The 21,083-nt window shown below is 41.7% G+C and overlaps 1 protein-coding gene across 1 annotated transcript in view; it reads right to left on the bottom strand.

Moving 5' to 3' along the window:
- Positions 1 to 4,251: 4,251 nt before the first annotated feature.
- The window catches only part of ttll11 (tubulin tyrosine ligase-like family, member 11), a 74,862-nt gene continuing 58,030 nt past the window's right edge, over positions 4,252 to 21,083 (bottom strand). The window contains exons 7-9 of the mRNA XM_060912349.1: positions 10,625 to 10,861; positions 8,598 to 8,704; positions 4,252 to 6,555 (exon numbers count right to left, since the gene is read on the bottom strand). Of these exons, the coding sequence (XP_060768332.1) occupies positions 6,263 to 6,555; positions 8,598 to 8,704; positions 10,625 to 10,861 (637 nt within the window). The 3' untranslated portion in view covers positions 4,252 to 6,262. The remainder of the gene's footprint in view (positions 6,556 to 8,597; positions 8,705 to 10,624; positions 10,862 to 21,083) is intronic.

Below are 21,083 nucleotides of genomic sequence, written 5' to 3'. Positions count from 1 at the left end.
TAAACAAATGAGACAAAAATATTATACTTGTTTTTTTTATTTATTGAGGAAAATGATCCAATATTACATATCTGTGAGTGGCAAAAGTATGTGAACCTCTAGGATTAGCAGTTAATTTGAAGGTGAAATTAGAATCAGGTGGTTTCAATCAATGGGATGGCAATTAGGTGTGAGTGGGCACCCTGTTTTATTTAAAGAACAGGGATCTATCAAAGTCTGATCTTCACAACACATGTTTGTGGAAGTGTATCATGGCACGAACAAAGGAGATTTCTGAGGACCTCAGAAAAAGCGTTGTTGATGCTCATCAGGCAGCAAAAGGTTACAAAACCATCTCTAAAGAGTTTGGACTCCACCAGTCCACAGACAGACTGTGTACAAATGGAGGAAATTCAAGACCACTGTTACCCTCCCCAGGAGTGATCGACCAACAAAGATCGCTCCAAGAGCAAGGCGTGTAATAGTTGGCGAGGTCACAAAGGACCCCAGGGTAACTTCTAAGCAACTGAAGGCCTCTCTCACACTGGCTAATGTTAATGTTCATGAGTCCACCAACAGGAGAACACTGAACAACAATGGTGTGCATGGCAGGGTTGCAAGGAGAAAGCCACTGCTCTCCAAAAAGAACATTGCTGCTCATCTGCAGTTTGCCAAAGATCATGTGGACAAGCCAGAAGGCTATTGGAAAAATGTTTTGTGGACAGATGAGACCAAAATAGAACTTTTTGGCTTAAATGAGAAGCGTTATGTTTGGAGAAAGGAAAACACTGCATTCCAGCATAAGAACCTTATCCCATCTGTGAAACATGGTGGTGGTAGTATCATGGTTTGGGCCTGTTTTGCTGCATCTGGGCCAGGATGGCTTGCCATCATTGTTGGAACAATGAATTTTGAATTATACCAGCGAATTCTAAAGGAAAATGTCAGGACATATGTCCATGAACTGAATCTCAAGAGAAGGTGGGTCATGCAGCTAGACAATGACCCTAAGCGCACAAGTCGTTCTACCAAAGAATGGTTAAAGAAGAATAAAGTTCATGTTTTGGAATGGCCAAGTCAAAGTCCTGACCTTAATCCAATCGAAATTTTGTGGAAGGACCTGAAGCGAGCAGTTCATGTGAGGAAACCCACCAACATCCCAGAGTTGAAGCTGTTCTGTACGGAGGAATGGGCTAAAATTCCTCCAAGCCGGTGTGCAGGACTGATCAACAGTTACCGGAAACGTTTAGTTGCAGTTATTGCTGCACAAGGGGGTCACACCAGATACTGAAAGCAAAGGTTCACATACTTTTGCCACTCACAGATATGTAATATTGGACCATTTTCCTCAATAAATAAACAACCAAGTATAATATTTTTGTCTGATTTGTTTAACTGGGTTCTCTTTATCTACTTTTAGGACTTGTGTGAAAATCTGATGATGTTTTAGGTGATATTTATGCAGAAAAATAGAAAATTCTAAAGGGTTCACAAACTTTCAAGCACCACTGTAAGTGGCTATTATTGTGGTTTTATGAAAATTTAAGAGAAGTAGAGAAATAAGTATACAAACAAACCATTTAATTCTGGAGTCATTTCAAGATTTATTCAACATGATCATCCAAAACAAATGAGATTATTAGAGCTAAATAGATGAGTGCAATATTAAATAAAATTCACACAATATGTGCGAATTGTCTAATATTGATTAAAAGATTAATATATACACACCCACACACGTGTGTGTGTGTGTGTATATATATATATATATATATATATATATATATATATATATATATATATTTGCCCTTTTTTCAGCTGTGTAACACAATCATACTACAGTGAAGCACTCTGATACATGAAAATAATATTAAATAAAATACTCTGCGAGAGAAATATATACACACACACACACACAAGTGCATCTCAAAAAATTAGAATACCATGAAAAAGTTCCTGTTTCATAATTTAATTCAAAAAGGTAAACTTTCATATATTCTATACTCATTACATGTAAAGTGAAATATTTAAAGCCTTTTTTGTTTTTATTTTGATGATTATAGCTTATAGCTCATGAAAATCAGAAATCCAGTATCTCAAATAGAATATTCCCTAAGATCAATCAAAAAAATGATTTACAATACAGAAATGTCCAACTTCTGAAAAGTATATTCATTTATACACTCAATACTTGGTTGGGGCTCTTTACCATGAATTACTGTATCAATGCGGTGTGGCATGGAGGTGATCAGTCTGTGGCACTGCTGAGGTGTTATTGAAGCCCAGGTTGCTTTGATAGTGGCCTTCAGCATATCTATATTTTTGGGTCGGGTGTTTCTCATTTTCCTCTTGACAATACCCCATAGATTCTCTACGGGGTTCAGGTCAAGCAAGTTGGCTGGCCAAAAGGGTGGATCAGTTGCCCCCTAAAAATGAAAAGTTCCTCCAATCATGATGCATTTTTGTTTTTATGTTCCTTGTGGTAAGAAAACACACTGGGTGAAATATTTTGACAAAATTCAAAAGTTTAATGGTGGCACCAGGAGCTCAAAGTTATGGAAAAAGCTGCTATTTTATGACTTTTATGACAAAATTTCAATCACTTTTCATGAAACATTATGGCACCTTATAGAGTATACCAAATATCTTCGATACACATTTTTAGTACATACAGTGCTGCTTGAAAGTTTGTGAACCCTTTAGAATTTTCTATATTTCTGCACAAATATGACCTAAAACCACATCAGATTTTCACACAAGTCCTAAAAGTAGATAAAGAGAACCCAGTTAAACAAATGAGACAAAAATATTATACTTGGTCATTTATTTATTGAGGAAAATGATCCAATATTACATATCTGTGAGTGACAAAAGTATGTGAACCTTTGCTTTCAGTATCCGGTGTGACCCCCTTGCGCAGCAATAACTGCAACTAAATGTTTCTGGTAACTGTTGATCAGTCCTGCACACTGGCTTGGAGGAACTTTAGCCCATTCCTCCATACAGAACAGCTTCAACTCTGAGATGCTGGTGGATTTACTCACATGAACTGCTCGCATCAGGTCTTTCCACAACATTTCAATTGGATTAAGGTCAGGACTTTGACTTGGCCATTCCAAAACATTAACTTTATTCTTTTTTTAACCATTCTTTGGTAGAATGACGTGTGCTTAGGGTCGTTGTCTTGCTGCATGACCCACCTTCTCTTGAGATTCAGTTCATGGACAGATGTCCTGACATTTTCCTTTAGAATTCACTGGTATAATTCAGAATTCATTGTTCCATCAATGATGGCAAGCTGTCCTGTCCCAGATGCAGCAAAACAGGCCCAAACCATGATACTACCACCACCATGTTTCACAGATGGGATAAGGTTCTTATACTGGAATGCAGTGTTTTCCTTCCTCCAAACATAACACTTCTCATTTAAACCAAAAAGTTCTATTTTGGTCTCATCCATCCACAAAACATCTTTCCAGTGGCCTTCTGGCTTGTCCACGTGATCTTTACCAAACTGCAGACGAGCAGCAATGCTCTTTTTGGAGAGCAGTGGCTTTCTCCTTGCAACCCTGCCATGCACACCATTGTTGTTCAGTATTCTTCTGATGGTGGACTCATGAACATTAACATTAGCCAATGTGAGAAAGGCCTTCAGTTGCTTAGAAGTTACCCTGGGGTCCTTTGTGACCTTGCTGACTGTTACACGCCTTGCTCTTGGAGTGATCTTTGTTGGTCCACCACTCCTGGGGAGGGTAACAACGGTCTTGACTTTCCTCCATTTGTACACTATCTGTCTGACTGTGGATTGGTGGAGTCCAAACTCTTTAGAGATGGTTTTGTAACCTTTTCCAGCCTGATGAGCATCAACAACGCTTTTTCTAAGGTCCTCAGAAATCTCCTTTGTTCGTGCCATGATACACTTCCACAAACATGTGTTGTGAAGATCAGACTTTGATAGATCCCTGTTCTTTAAATAAAACAGGGTGCCCACTCACACCTGATTGTCATCCCATTGATTGAAAACACCTGACTCTAATTTCACCTTCAAATTAACTGCTAATCCTAGAGGTTCACATACTTTTGCCACTTACAGATATGTAATATTGGATCATTTTCCTCAATAAATAAATGACCAAATATAATATTTTTGTCTCATTTGTTTAACTGGGTTCTCTTTATCTACTTTTAGGACTTGTGTGAAAATCTGATGTTTTAGGTCATATTTATGCAGAAATATAGAAAATTCTAAAGGGTTCACAAACTTTCAAGCACCACTGTATTCTAAATATATTATCAAGCACAGTTGGAGTTTTAGCTGTTCATTGAATCATTGTTCAACTACTTTTAAACAACACAAATGTATTATGAATCACATTAATGCTTCTCAATCCCTTGCAAAGGTTCTTAACATGATCTCTGGGTCACAAGAAATCAATAAATGGAGTCCAACATTGTGATTCAAACCTTACGCGAAAACATAAAATAAGCATTTTTGGCAAAAAATGAACCTCATGGTGCCACCATTAGACTTTTGAATATGGTCAAAAAATTTTACAGGATGTCTTTATTGGTGAAAAGGAACACCCAAACAAAAATGCATCAGATTTTATGAAAGTGAGGGCAACTGATGCACCCTACTGGCCAATCAAACACAGTAATATCATGGTCAGCAAACCATTTGGTAGTAGTTTTGGCACTGTGGGTAGGTGCTAAGTCCTGCTGGAAAAGGAAATCAGCATCTCCAAAAAGCTCGTCAGCAGATGGAAGCATGAAGTGCTCTAAAATCTCCTGGTAGATGGCTGTGTTGACTTTGGACTTGATAAAAGACAGTGGACCAACACCAGCAGATGACATGGCACCCCAAATCATCACAGACTGTGGAAACTTCACACTGGGCTTCAAACACCTTGGATTCTGTGCCTCTCCACTCTTCCTCCAGACTCTAGAACCGTGATTTCCAAATTAAATGCAAAATGTACTTTCATCTGAAAAGATGACTTTGGACCACTGAGCAACAGTCCATTTCTTTCGCTCCTTAGCCTCGATAAGACACTTCTGACATTGTCTCTGGCTCAGGAGTAGCTTGATATTAGGAATGCGAAAGTTGTATCCCCTTTCTTGACGATGTCTGTTCGTGATGGGTCTTGATACACTGACACCAGCCTCAGTCCACTCCTTGTGAAGCTCTCCCAAGCTCTTGAATCAACTTTTCTTGACAATCCTCTCAAGACTGCGGCCATCCCTCCTGCTAGTGCACCTTCTCCAGCCACCCTTTTCAGCAATGACCTTTTGTGGCTTACCCTCCTTGTGGAGGGCATCAGTGATCATCTTCTGGACAACAGTCAAGTCAGCAGTCTTCCCCATGATTGTGGTTGTGTGTGCTGAACTAGACTGAGAGATACACTGTGTTCATACTGTTTTACTCAAACTCAAAATGAAATATTCTAATATTTTGAGATGGGGTTTTTTTTATGATTTTGTACTGCATGCCATACTGATTAAAATTAAACTAGAAAAATGCTTGAAACATTTTAGTTTATGTGTAATGAGTCTATAATATATAACTTTCACTTTCTTAAATAACTGATGAAAAATATTGAACTTTTTCACAATATTCTAATTTTTTGAGATGCACTAGTATACACACACACACACACACACACACACACACAGACACAGTAGTTGAAGTAAACGTTTAGTGCACTCAGTGTCATGGCGAGAACACCATTATTTCATTATAAGGCCGCTGTTGTGGGTTAGTCGTCGGCCGCATTGTAGTTAGCTGCTTGTCAGAAGTGAAAATCAGTGTGTAGAGTTTGCTCATCCCTGATTCTGCAATAAAATGATTTGCACTTTTCCTTCCTTCAGCTTCAACAGACTGTTTTAGCAACATAGTACAATTTTCAATTTCAGAATACACACGAGTGACAACCTCTAAACCCTGGCATCAAAAGCGCACAACAAATAAAGATGCGTTAGCTGCCTCTTGTTGTCTGTGTGTTGGTGTAACACAAACAACAAAATTCTCAGGTCATAGATGTGATTATCACATTTACGTACACAAAAGACGTCGTCATCTCTATAAATTCCTAAAGCAATCCCAGGTGCAGTGAGTAGTTACTTCATATGTAAAAATCAGTTATATGATTTTTACATCAGATATTTTATTTTGCTTCTAATCACATGTATGACTTTTATATGATGCCATGCAAAAAAAAAAAATTTCAGATGAGATAATGTGGGACACCGGTGTGTTCTTTTTCCTCTGTTATTGCTTCCTGTTTTAAGAAGTGGTGTGTGGTTCAGCCTCCCAGTTCTCCACGTTTCCTTTCGCAGAAGTCTGCAGAGCCTGAAGACGGCGAGAGGCAGCGGGGGAGTTGAGCGTGCTTGGAACGTGAACAGAATTGAGACTGGGGTGGGATTTCGAAGGGCGTGGCTTCTCATCGTGTCCCTCCCCCTCGAGCGCGGCTTCGCACAGCTCCAGCAGCGAGAGCACTTGTTCCCTCAGCGGTGTCGCCTTAAACCTGCGTGAGGCCAAGAAGAAAAATGCCTCCACGAATGCCTGCAGCCCCATTCCTGTTCAAAGACGAAGACACAGTCATGTCACAGATGTTACAAATCCAAATTTCACAAAAAGTGAAAAAAAATGACAAAAAAAAATCAACAACCAAACTTTGACATGACAAGTAGTAGACGGATTGGTAATGCTAAATTGCTGCAGGTGTGAAAGTGTGTGTGTGTGTGTGTGTGTGTGTGTGTGTGTGTGTGTGTGTGTGTGTGTGTGTGTACACAGTGGTGCTTGAAAGTTTGTGAGCCCTTTAGAATTTTCTATATTTCTGCATAAATATGACCTAAAACATCATCAGATTTTCACACAAGTCCTAAAAGTAGATAAAGAGAACTCAATTAAACAAATGAGACAAAAATATTATACTTGGTCATTTATTTATTGAGGAAAATGATCCAATATTACATATCTGTAAGTGGCAAAAGTATATGAACCTCTAGGATTAGCAGTTGATTTGAAGGTGAAATTAGAGTCAGGTGTTTTCAATCAATAGGATGACAATCAGGTGTGAGTGGGCACCCCGTTTTATTTAAAGAACAGGGATCTATCAAAGTCTGATCTTCACAACACGTTTGTGGAAGTGTATCATAGCATGAACAAAGGAGATTTCTGAGGACCTCAGAAAAAGCGTTGTTGATGCTCATCAGGCTGGAAAAGGTTACAAAACCATCTCTAAAGAGTTTGGACTCCACCAATCCACAGTCAGACAGATTGTGTACAAATGGAGGAAATTCAAGACCATTGTTACCCTCCCCAGGAGTGGTTGACCAACAAAGATCACTCCAAGAGCAAGACGTGTAATAGTCGGTGAGATCACAAAGGACCCCAGGGTAACTTCTAAACAACTGAAGACCTCTCTCACATTAACATTAGCCAATGTTCATGAGTCCACCATCAGGAGAACACCGAACAACAATGGTGTGCATGGCAGGGTTGCAAGGAGAAAGTCACTGCTCTCCAAAAACATCATTTATGCTCGTCTGCAGTTTGCTAAAGATCACGTGGACAAGCCAGAAGGCTACTGGAAAAAATGTTTTGTGGACGGATGAGACTAAAATAGAACTTTTTGGTTTAAATGAGAAGTGTTTTGTTTGGAGAAAGGAAAACACTGCATTCCAGCATAAGAACCTTATCCCATCTGTGAAACATGGTGGTGGTAGTATCATGGTTTGAGCCTGTTTTGCTGCATCTGGGCCAGGACGGCTTGCCATCATTGATGGAACAATGAATTCTGAATTATACCAGTGAATTCTAAAGGAAAATGTCAGGACATCTGTCTATGAACTGAATCTCAAGAGAAGGTGGGTCATGCAGCAAGACAATGACCCTAAGCACACAAGTCGTTCAACCAAAGAATGGTTAAAGAAGAATAAAGTTAATGTTTTGGAATGGCCAAGTCAAAGTCCTGACCTTAATCCAATTGAAATGTTGTGGAAGAACCTGAAGTGAGCAGTTCATGTGAGGAAACCCACCAACATCCCAGAGCTGAAGTTCTGTACAGAGGAATGGGCTAAATTCCTCCAAGCCGGTGTGTAGGACTGATCAACAGTTCCCAGAAACGTTTAGTTGCAGTTATTGCTGCACAAGGGGGTCACACCAGATACTGAAAGCAAAGGTTCACATACTTTTGCCACTCACAGATATGTAATATTGGATCATTTTCCTCAATAAATAAATGACCAAGTATAATATTTTTGTCTCATTTGTTTAACTGGGTTCTCTTTATCTACTTTTAGGACTTGTGTGAAAATCTGATTGTGTTTTAGGTCATATTTATGCAGAAATATAGAAAATTCTAAAGGGTTCACAAACTTTCAAGCACCACTGTATATGGTGCAAATGAGATGATTCATGGTGTCCCTGCATCACTTCCAGTGTCTCCAGGATCGTCTCTGGATCCACCATGACGATCCTGACCAAGATAAAGCGCTTACTGAAGATGAATGAATGAAAGCAACTAGTATGAGTGAGGAATCTATCACCCATGTCCGCCTCCTCTTCTTTTTTCTTTGTAAAAACCAGTAAAGCACTACATAACAATGAAGAGTACCAGTTTCTCTGGAGTCAGAGAAGGCACCAGTCCAGCGTCGGGTGATGTCGATGTAGAGGATGTCCACCGACGCCATGGTGAAACTGTTGTTACTCAGCTTGCAATTCCTACATAAGACAGTGTGTTAGTCTGAATGTGTGTTTCAATACACTGAATGTCAGCACGGAAAACCTAGAAGCTAACAAACATTACAAATGAATATCAATTACTATTCATCTCATTGTATCGTAGCAGGAACAGCAATAAAGGTGTTATATAAAACACATTTTAACAGCTGCAAGTTGCCAAATACAATCTATAGCACTGCACTGTTTACTGCTCAATTCTGATTCGTTCGAAGACTGGTGAATTTTCTATAAAGGTTATCTAATATACGCTCACTGGCCACTTTATTAGGTACACCCATCCATCTGCTATTTTATGCAGTTATCAGAAACTGCTGATCTCCTGCGGTTTTCACACACAACAGTCTCTAGAGTTTCCACAGAATTGTGCGAAAAACAAAAAACAAACATCGAATGAGCAACAGTTCTGTGAGTGGAAACGTCTTGTTGATAAGAAAGATCAGAGGAAAATGGCCAGATTGGTTCAAGCTGCCAGAAAGGATATAGTAACGCATAGCAACTCTTTACAACCGTGGTGAGCAGAAAAGCATCTCAGCATGCAACAGCAGAAGACCACATTGGGTTCCACTCCTGCAGCCAAGAACAGGAGTCTTAGACTCAAGAACAAGTTTCAATTAATGTGGCCATTGAGTGCAAACAAAGTTCATATTAATGCACTCATTCTCATACATTATTTCCATAGTAACAATATGCCCAGTTATTTATTAAGCAGGGCAGCACGGTGGTGTAGTGGTTAGCGCTGTCGCCTCACAGCAAGAAGGTCCGGGTTCAAGCACCGTGGCCGGCGAGGACCTTTCTGTGCAGAGTTTGCATGTTCTCCCCGTGTCCGTGTGGGTTTCCTCCGGGTGCTCCGGTTTCCCCCACAGTCCAAAGACATGCAGGTTAGGTTAACTGGTGACTCTAAATTGACCGTAGGTGTGAATGTGAGTGTGAATGGTTGTCTATGCCCATGTTTACATTAGACCGTATCAGCGGATCATCAGATTAACGTTTTTAAAACGATTAGCGTGCACACAGCAACACCAATACACGATTTGCGTGCACACAGCAACGCCAATACACGGATACGCTCGGCTCCGCAGGCATCCTGCGCTCCAAATCACTCCGCCCTGAACAGCGAGTGCCCTCTGGAGGGTGCGCACTCCGGCCTTGCGCAGCTCACAGAGCACGCGAGTGAAGTGCACAAGCTGTGATTCGGGACTGAGCCGCTGTGTGTGTGATCCCAGCGCATATCACTTACCACTTGCAAGTGGAAGGATGGCAAGCCTAAAGACAATCATAACTACACAATGGGCAGTATTTGCATCAGTATTTGCAGTATTTTCATACTTTTATACTCTTTAATGAAAGGTGATACAAGGCGGAAGTCCGCGCCGTTTTTCAGCAGTCGCGTCACATGACCAACGCCAGCAAATCAGGAAGGTGGATGTCACAGTGACGTTGTCCAATGACGATGGCAGCTAGAGCTCAGCACAGCGTATCCGCGTATCTCAATGTTTACACAGTACCGGAGCTGACACGATCTGGATTGAATACGTGGACCCTGGCAGATTCCCATTTCCCGGCGTTTCCAGGCGGTTTAATGTAAACGGACAGTGCATCCGCGAAGAAAACGAGACAGATACGGTCTAATGTAAACTTGGCCTAAGTGTCAGCCCTGTGATGACCTGGCGACTTGTCCAGGGTGTACCCTGCCTTTCACCTGTAGTCAGCTGGGATAGGCTCCAGCTTGCCTGCGACCCTGTAGAACAGGATAAAGCGGCTAGAGATAATGAGATGAGATTTATTAAGCAGACACTCCACACAAACAAATCTAAAAAAAATGCTTATTAATTATTTTCCTGCATCAGCATGCTTCATCCTGTTTCAATCCCTCCATAAAGAAGGATCAAAAAGTCTTGCCTGATGAAAGTGCGGAAACTGGTCGGGCCGAGTTTCATGGTTCCTTTGACCCCGAGGAAGCGCAAGAAAATGTCAGCAATTCGTTCTAATAGTCGCAGGTAGTTGAACTGCTTCATGTACTTGGGGAAGACTTGTTTTAAACACAGAGATGGAAGTGACTCAATGAGTTCTGCCTTCTCATGTGGTCCGGCTTCCATGATGATGGCTTCTTCTGGAGTTCTGCCCAGGAGGTTTGATCTGTTGACAAAGAAACAGCAGTTTGGTCACATTTTATAACCTCATAAGCTGTCCAGCTAATATTTTACCCAAGTATCGAGACAGAATCTCTTACTTGAATTAGAGTCATTTATAAAACCATTAAAAGCTTTTTAATCTTGTCTTGATTTTATTAATAGATAATGACACGCTTTTCGGCTTTTCAGTTTAATATGTTTATATAGTAGACTTATATCTTGCCTTATTATCTTAATTTCATGGCAGCCATCTTTAATCCCCAAGTCCAAACTGATGAGGTGCAGTAGGTTGTGTTTATTTTTCCTCAATCTAATTTCATGGACTGTTAGTTTTATGTAAACATTGAAGAAATGCTTGTAGCTGAAACTGTAGAGCAAACAAAACGATAAGAATGTTGATTTATGACGAGACACATTTAAAATCTCTTTACAATATCTAAAAAAAAATTATTTCCTATACATCTATGATACTGAAAACGGAATAAACAAGTGCCCCCACATTAAATCTTTTTACTGCAATTTATAAGAAAATCAGTGATATTTATGATATTTGGTTAATATTAACAGCAGGGCTCCCCATGCGCAAAGTGCAAGTATGGGAGCAGAGCTCCATGCTTAAGAGATTGCATCGACCTGATTTTTGATGGCTTTGGCAGTACGGCGTCCGTACATACGTGGACCACCACAGGGTACATGATTTTAAGTGCAAGGCAACGTATCTCAAACACTTGACTTGAAATTTGTATCTTTATATAAAGATAGATGGGTTTTTAATCCAGCACTTATTTTTAATTTGCTTTTTAAAAAATAACAAGGGATTATTTACTAACACATTTTGCAGAAAACATTCATGACAGAGTCATATAAACCTAGTTAAAACAGTTTTATTAGTATATTAGCTTGTTGGACAATTAACAGTTTCTGTCTTGTAAGGGGGATAGATGGATGTAATTACAGGAACAGTTTTATTGAAAGAACCCTAGCAAACAGAGCCAAAACGTAGACAGAGTCAAAAAGCAGGCACAGCTGAGTAAGGCACAGATATATCAGAGGTAATACAATATTCAAAGTTCAGAAACACAAACGCATGGATTAAAGCAAAAAAAAATAATCTGACTGAAAAAAAAAGCTCCATGTCGTTGGCCCCTACCATGTCAGCAATACGTCAAATTTTAAACGCCATGTTGTCCATGATCCCCTAGGCCCCTACTTATAGTACATTTACATAATTTTAACAAATGACTAAAGCGAAGGCAAGGCTTTACCATTGTCATTACTGGCTATTCATGATGAAACATCAAGTTTTCAGCGCAAAGTGCAAATTTATTTCAACAATACTTTAGTAATGCACAGCAGTGGTTCAGAGAAAAGTGCAAGTGCAGTCGAATTTCAACCATGCTTTCAAAAGAGTGAAACAGAAAGAAAAAAAAAGAAAATCTGTTGAAATAAAGCCAGGAAACAAGAAAAGTAAAGTGAAAGTTCACTTTTTCTGCTTCTTCGCAGTGAAGCCAAAGGCATCTAGTTTGGCAACACCTGATGCCTGTTTTTGTTTCTTTTTCTTTGGCACAGCAGCAGGAGCTTGCCATTATCGCCCATTTCATTTCGCTAAGCCCATCTCCACTTATTCTTTACCGTTTTGTCGATGTCTGACACATCTGTGCCTTCATTTAAAAGAAGCGCGTCCATGCTGGCAAAACTGAAAGTAATTTGACGCACTCTAGTGATGGAAATCGAAGGGCCTATGTCCGGTGAAATATGGCCTTATACGCAGTACTCGAGTTGAGGGGGGATGTGGGGGGAGGCATCCCCCTTCTGAAATAAAAATCTCAAATCATCCCGCTTATAAAACGGCCATCCCCCCATCACATCCTTTGGGCCATTTTACCAATTAATGTGGAAATTAGCCTACTATTATTTTAACAAATATTAGTACCATTTCAACATTAGAGGCATTGCGCAGTGATAGCCTACATGTAGCCAGATAAAAAGACGCATATTTATTTATTCGGTTGCACCTCTCATTCACACCTATACGGAGGTTTCAGTCACTGAAAACAGCTACTTTTGCAAACTCTGGGCAGAGTGGAGATTTCTGAAAACTCCATCTTCAGACACGCGTGTAAATCGGGAAAACGAAGCAACAGTGGGAGAGAGGGCGCGCGCGAATATAATGAGTCACAGGTGTGAATCTTTCACCGAATGCCAATTGTCCCGGTTCTTCATGAAATCACACACACGCACAAATTCATTAGGTTAACTTTCAAATAACTGTTCTTGTGCACTTGCGACACCGGAGCCACTTTCCTGAATTTTGAGCTTCGGAGTATTCGCTTCTTTATCTATTTAATCAATTAATTTGTCACATACATTAAATTACTAATGTAAACCATTAGTAGCCTATTTAAGCAATAGCTGTTTTCTCCACTGTTTTCCGACCTTTTGTGCTTAGTGAATGAGACACTTCATTACACTCCACTGACTGACTTCCAATTCCGGACTTTTTTGAAAATGTAAAATATAGGCCTACGAGATGTTTTTTTTGAGACTTAATTCGCGTTGCTCCTTCACTATTAATTTTTGAGACTGACGAGGCACTAAATACTGTGGAATTATTTTCTCCTTACTATGAAGTTTGGCATCTTAAACAAGTGTCGGGAAATCTTGCAGCCCGACTCTGCAGCCTCCAATGTTTAAGCGAACTGCTGAAACCATAATGTTTAAAGATTAAATCGTAGGCTAATCAAACCAAAGAAAAAAACAGCCTTTCCAGAACGTTGTCTGCTGAAGCCTGTTTAACCTACAAAAGGCTTAATAGCATAGATCTTGCTGCGACTTCAAACGGGCTGTTTAGATTTTTCACCTGATCGCCTTTCAATAGGCAAATATCATTATTATTATTATTATTACTACTACTACTACAATAGGCCTAGTATTAGTAGTAGGCAAGTAGTTGCCTAGTAGTAGGACAGCCAAATTGTTTCATCAGTGGAGCCGCCGTTAAAAGGAAACTGATGCGGAGCGCCGCGGCTCGCCTCGGGGTGAATCGCGTCCAGAGGCACGGGGCTGGCCCGCCCTGACAGCGCTGGTTCGTTGGGGAGAGGGCAGAGGTCGCTGGCTGCTAAGTTTGGAGAGGCTGGGACCTCCTCTGGCCGAGTTACGAGCGTGCAAAGTCGGGCTGGAGCCGCTGATAGAAACGAAACTCAAGCCGAGCACCGCGGCTCGCTGCCTACGCCGAGCCTCCCCGGGACTAGACAGTAGCGGAGGCTGTATTTATTTATTTATGCCTATCTAGCGCAACAACTTATTCCTTTACATATACTCAAACATAGCACAAGAAAGGGTTCAACAACAGGCAATCACAGCAGCTTGGTGAAGTTCTAAATCACATCGGTGTCAGACCTATGGGCCTACCCCCCCCCCCTTTTTTTCCTCGGATCTGCATCAATCTCATTATTGATCTTTAGCGCTCCCAGTTGACGGAAATCCGTCGTAGCAACGGAAAACTTTAATCCATGCAAACAGGGTAGAAACCAGAAAAGCGATACAAAATACAGGGCTTGGTAACTTCAGATGCAGGGTACAGAGCGTATACTTCGCAAAGTCTGTGTGTTATTGAGAGTCCATATATACATGTGCTGTGATTGCGCTCTAAATCAGGAGCAGGTGCATGGTAATTGGTCCTAATGGCACTGTGCATGAGCCAACGTGCATGGATGTGACAGATGCGACCAGACAACTGTTAGACACATCAAGTTTAAGGATATCAAGATCGGAGCTCTAACCCTCGGAGCTCATACGGTCAAGGAGTATGTTTTCTAGTAGTTTGTTTTTCCAATAATATTTGATCGTAACTACATAGTAATGTAAAGTGAAAGCGCTGGTTCACTGCTGTCCACCAGACACCCAGCAGAGTCACACCATAATAAATGTCATGGTGCTGTTTCTGGCACATGGCATGCGGTGTCAAAGAAAAGAATAAATATGTATTTGTAACTGCAATGTGTATCTCATCATTGGTATCATTGTTACAAGACCATGCAGCAATTTATTGACATGAAATATACTACACTACACAATTCAGTGGCTCATATGCAATATTATTACTCCATTCAGGTTGATGTTTTTTTGCCTTTGCAATAATACTAAGATCAACTTGTATATCATATTTCTCACACCCAAGGTTGCTTTACAATTACCAAAAAAAAAAAATCCACCAAAAAAGGGTCAGGATGCAATTCCAATGGCTTAGCTGTCCACAATCCCACCAAAAGGCACATGAGGGTAAATCCCACACCGCCTGCACAGCTGCCGCGATGCCACCGGGCAACATCGCTTGGAACACCGCGCCATGGATCCACAAAGCGAGCACAGAAGCACCACCGCACAAAGCGCGGGTATGTCCTAAACTGCCTGCATAGCCATCGTGACACCACTGGGCAACATTGTTCAGAACACTGCACCAAGCACAGAAGCACCGCCGTGCGGAATGCTGGACAACGCCAATGTTAAAAAGAGCAACGGGCCCACTGCAGTCCATAGTGAGGAGCACAGGCATCGCCCATAGCAGACCAAGGCCTGAAGGGAGCCGACACCCAAAACAGGGCCTGGAGCTATGCCACAACCGGCAGACAAAACATTCCAAAAAAAAAAAAAAACCCACACCATTCAAACAAAGAACAAAAAGAAAAATGAGGGGGGAAAAATAATAAATAAAAAAAATATTTTGCTCAGACACTCATAGGAAGCGCTGCTTTTAGGCAGTGCCTCAATATCTATATTATTATAATAGGTTAAGATTAAGATTTTATTAGTTGGAAAGAAAGTTTTCCATTAGGCCTACACTATCAGAAGCATTTCATTCAATAACTCACCTTAAAGGGCATATCACGGGTAAATTCAGGAGCAAGATCAATATAATTATCCTATTTTATATTAAACTTTGGTCAAATATCTGTAACATTCTGCATTCTCTGCAATTTTTTACCTTGCGCAATACCAGAAAAATTCAGTTGAAATCAAGCCATTTGAGGCGAATTGGTCCGCCTCTGAAAAAACTTTGCATTTGAATTTCCCGGGAAACATTGATTTTCGTGACGTCATCTGTGGGACGCCTCCCTCTGAATCCTACGTCAGCGCTGGTTTGTTTGAGAATACAACCTAGTGGTTTTCTGCAAATTTCTTCAACGTTATCACATAATTATTAAAATGGTTAACAGATGTATCGTAGGAGGGTATAGCAACACCAATCATGATGGGATTAGTACTCATCGTTTTCCAAAAGACCAGACAATGAGAGAGAAATGGGAGCGCTTGGTCTCCACAGGCTGTGCACTTAAACCGTGCAAAGCTCGCGCAGCCTGCTGGCGCTTCCACAGATAATGTCACGATTCTGGCTCCAGACTCCCTTGGGATTTTTCCAGATGCATTTTGTTATTTTATTTTTTTCTGTTGTAGACAGATGGCCTTGTGCAAAATTACCCTTTTGCCTGAGTGTGTAAAGGGACATACTTTCATAAAAAAAACCAAACACTAAATTGGTCCAGAATATGCCCTTTAACACCGAAAGGATAATGTGAGTTTCAGCCTTGTGACCAATGGCCATCTTATCAGATGTCACAAGAAGTACACAGACATCAAAAGATGACCGGTGGTTGACCAATAATGAGTTTGAAGTCAGAATATGAACCACCTTTGAGCCAGACAATGAGAGCCTGGTGAGCAAGTATGAGCTCTGCCAATGCCCACCCTTCTGTCCCTCAACATCACAGAGACCTGGATTTCACCGGACAACACCTGCAGCTCTCCCCACCTTCTTCTCCTTCTCTCATAGCCCTCACTCGTCTGGTCGTCATGGTGGTGGCACTGGTTCGTTTTCTCCTCAGTCGTGGAAGTTCTCACCTCTTCCACTCTCCCACCTCTCCATCTCCTCCTTTGAATTTCATTCCATTTCAGTCTCTTCTCCTGTCATTTTTGTTTATCGCCCTCCTGGCCACATGGGATGTTTCTTTGATGAACATCCTACTCAGCTCCTTCCCAGAAGATGGCACCCCACTGATGCTCCTGGTGGACTTCAACCTCCACCTAGAAGCCACCCACTCTGCTGCCTTCCTTCCCCTACTCCACTCCTTTGATCTCTCCCTGCTAAAGTCTCCTCCAACTCAAACCTGGCAACTTTCTCGACCTGGTCTTCCTCCGAAACTGCTCTGTCTCAGATCCCACAGTTACCCCTCTCCATCTGTCTGACCACCACTGCATTTCATTCCTCCCCTACCCCTACTGTTACAGTCCGTCGTAACCTCTGCTCCCTCTCCCGCCTCCTCTGTCACTGCCTCCCTCCCCCTGCTTGAGTCTTTTGCCAGTCTCCCCACTGAATCTGCTGCATCCTCCTTGCTCTCCTTCTCTCTCCTCATCACTGGCCACATTATCCCCTCTTGTTTCCAGGCCAACAAAACCTTCCCCTCCTAGTCTCTGGATGTCCGAAACACTTCACTCCTACAGAATGCGACATGTAGCAGAAAAGAAGTGGAGAAAATCCAGGGTGCCTGCCAACCTGTCCCACTACCAGTCCCACCTTGCTGAGTTCACAGCCTCATTCAAATCAACCAAGATCAAGTTTTATCACTCCAAAAGTCATACCTCCATCTCCAATGCTCATCAACTGTTTTCTCTTCTCTCCTCAAGCATCCACCAGCTGCACCTCAGTCCCAATCACTGGAGAGGAATTTGCGGTCTTTTCTGAGGAGACCATGGCTATCCACAACTCCTTCACCACGCCTGCCTCACCCTCCCACCCCCTCCTTGTCTCTTCCCCCTTGCTCTCTGCTTTTTCCCCCTTCTTTCCACTTCAGATGTCTCCCAGCTCCTGATTTCTCACCGTCCAACTATCTGTGCCGTTGACCCTCTCCCCTCATCTCTCCTCCAGACCATCACTCCTGACATCCTCCCATTTATCACATCCCTCATCAACTCCTCCTTGTCCTCCAGATACTTTCTCTCCAGCTTCAAATGGGCCCACATCACCACTCTACTGAAAAAACCCACCTTAGCTCCCCCTGTCATCCAGAGTTACCACCCCTTTTCTCTTCTTCCCTTCCTGTCAAAGATGCTTGAACGTGCTGTTGCTAATCAACTCTCCTCTTTTCTCTCCCAGAACAACGTCCTGGATCCTCACCAGTCCGGCTTCTGAGCCAAACTGTACTCAACAGAGACTGCACTTCTCTCAGTCAGTGAGGCACTTTATGCAGCACATGCTGCCTCCCTCTCCTTGGTCCTGATTCTCCTTGATCTTTCTGCTGCATGTGACACCATTGATCACTCCATCCTCCTATCATCCTTATCAGCTCTAGGGATCTGTGGGACAGCCCTAGACTGGTTCAAGTCCTACCTCTCTGGTTGCTCCTTCCAGGTTACCTGGTCTGGTACTGTATCAGCACCACAACCACTTACCACCAGTGTCCCTCAAGGTTCAGTCCTTGGTCTGCTTCTCTTCTCCCTCTACACCCAGTCTCTTGGCCCAATCATCTCTGCTCATGGTCTATCCTACCACTGCTATGCTGATGACACCCAACTGTTTCTCTCTTTTCCTCCTCCTGACACACAGATCTCTGCTTGCCTGCATGACATCCAGAGCTGGATGGACAACCATCACCTGGAGCTCAACCCAGACAAGACAGAGGTACTCTACATTCCTGCTCCATCCTCTTCACCCCTGGACATTGTCATCTCCCTTGGGAACATCTCCAGGTCCCCTTCACTCAGTGGAAAAAACCTAAGGGTCATGCTCGATGACAAACTCTCCTCCTCAGCGAACATCACTGCAGTAATCTGGACATGTAGATTCCTCCTCGACAATGTCCAAAGGATCCACCCTTTTCTTACCACCTACTCCACTCAGCTCCTGGTCCAAGTGCTGATCCTCTCCTGATTGGACTACTGCAACTCTCTCCTTGCTGGCCTTCCAGCATCTGCCATCAGATCCCTGCAGCTCATCCAGAACACTGTGACTTGCCTGATCTCCTTCATTCTTCCCGTGTCACCCCTCTGCTTGCCGACCTGCACTGGCTACCTATTGCAGCTCACCTCAAATTTAAGACCTTGATGCTAGGGGTCAAATTTTGTCAAATTCAGCATAAACTGTTTTTGGGAACTGCAAATCTTTAGGGCACCCAGGCAGAACCATTCACATCAGTGGAAGTGGAGAAATCTCCAAGCTGTTTTAGATGGTCACCACTATAAACCACTAAACTGACTGTCTGCTAGTCGTCACTCAGGGTCCACTATATCAAGACTGTGTGTGTTCCCTGAGCTAAACAAAAAAGTAGAAATAGAAGAAACCTTTATTTGTCACATGCATACTTCAAACACAATGAAATTCATCCTCTGCATTTAACCTATCTGAAGCAGTGAACACACGCACCCAGAGCAGTGGGCAGCCACACCAGAGAGCCCGGGAAGCAGTCAGGGGTCAGGTACCTTACTCAAGGGCACCTCAGCCCAAGGCCGCCCCACATCAACCTAACTGCAGGTCTTTGGATTGTGGGGGAAACCGGACCACCCAGAGGAAACCCACGCAGACACGGGGAGAACATGCAAACTCCACACAGAAAGGCCCTCGCCAGCCACTGGGTTCGAACCTGGAACCTTCTTGCTGTGAGGCGACCGTGCTAACCACTACACCACCATGCCGCCCACTCAGAGAGTTTGTTCTAGTAACCTAATTAATATAAAATTGGATCATACTGACTGTACAGCTACTGCCAGCACCTTTGATCTAAAAGTAGGATTCTTATATTTAAGATCTCTTACATCTAAAGCTCTAATTGTTAATGAACTTATTACTGATCAGGAGGTTAATGTACCGTGTTTAACAGAAACATGGATTAAGCCAAATGAATATATAGCATTAAATGAAACTAGTCCTCCTGGATACAGTTACATACACCAGCCTCATCTGACTGACAGAGGAGGAGGCGTTGTGGTTATTTATGATGTTTATCTCAGCATAACACAAAAACCTGGTTATAAATTTAATACATTTGAACTTCTTTGTACTAATATAATGTATGCAGCCTCGAAAAATAAGTCTACCCAGTCAATTCCATTACTAATTATTTACAGGGCCCTGGAGCCATATTCTGAGTTTCTTTCTGAATTTGCGGCCTTCATCTCAGACCTTATTTCATCAGACAAAGTTTAGTTGTCAGAGATTTTAATATTCACTTCGATAACCCTGAAGATCCTCTGAAAACAGCGTTCGTGTCCATTTTAGATTCAGTAGGAGTTAATCAGATCATCATAGGACCTACCCACAATGGTGGTCACACTCTTGATCTAATACTAACATTTGGGTTAAACATAGAAAATATACTCACACTCCCACAGTCTGAAGTTACCTCAGATCATTATCTCATCTTATTCAAAATATGTCTGAGCAATAATATATGCACCTCACCACTCTACTGTATTAAATGTACATTCACATCAACTACTACAGAGTGTTTTATAAATAATCTCCCAGAGTTATCAACTTTGATTGGATCATTGGCAGCCCCCACAGAACTTGATCAGGCAACTGAATGCTTAGAGTCAACATTCCATTATACTTTAGATAATGTAGCTCAACTTAAAAGAAAAAATGATTTGAGAGAAAAAATTAGCACCCTGGTATAACAATTACACTTGCACTTTAAAACAGACCACTCAAAAATTAGAACGTAAATGGCGTCAAACAAAATCAGTAGCGTTTAAATTAGCATGGAAGGAAACCTTCCTGAAGTACAGAAAATCTCTTAGTGCTGCTAGATCAATGCATCTCTCCAGCCTAATAGAGGATAACAAAAATAATCCTAGATTCCTATTTAATACTGTAGCAAAATTAACTATGAAAAAGACCATTATAGACACATGCACACCTGCAATATGTAGTAGCAACAACTTCGTGAATTTTTTCAATAACAAAATTGAAAATATCCAACAAAAAATTCAAACTACTAATTTAAGGCCAGGCAATTTAAGTAACCCTGTAGTAAACAATATAACTGCATCAGATCAGCAATTACAAATGTTTTACTCCTTTTAGATAAATCTAACTAATTTCATTAATCTTCACATCGAAATCTTCAACTGGTGTACTAGACCCCTTACCGACAATTCTTCAAACAGATAATACCAGAAGCAATTGAACTGCTTCTAAAAATAATCAGTTCTTCCGTTAGAATTGGCTATGT

The sequence above is a fragment of the Neoarius graeffei genome, chromosome 28, assembly GCF_027579695.1.
Source record: "Neoarius graeffei isolate fNeoGra1 chromosome 28, fNeoGra1.pri, whole genome shotgun sequence".
In the NCBI taxonomy this organism is placed as follows: Eukaryota; Metazoa; Chordata; class Actinopteri; order Siluriformes; family Ariidae; genus Neoarius; species Neoarius graeffei.
Note: the sequence above shows the minus strand (reverse complement) of the source record. Positions and strands in the feature narration are given on the sequence as shown.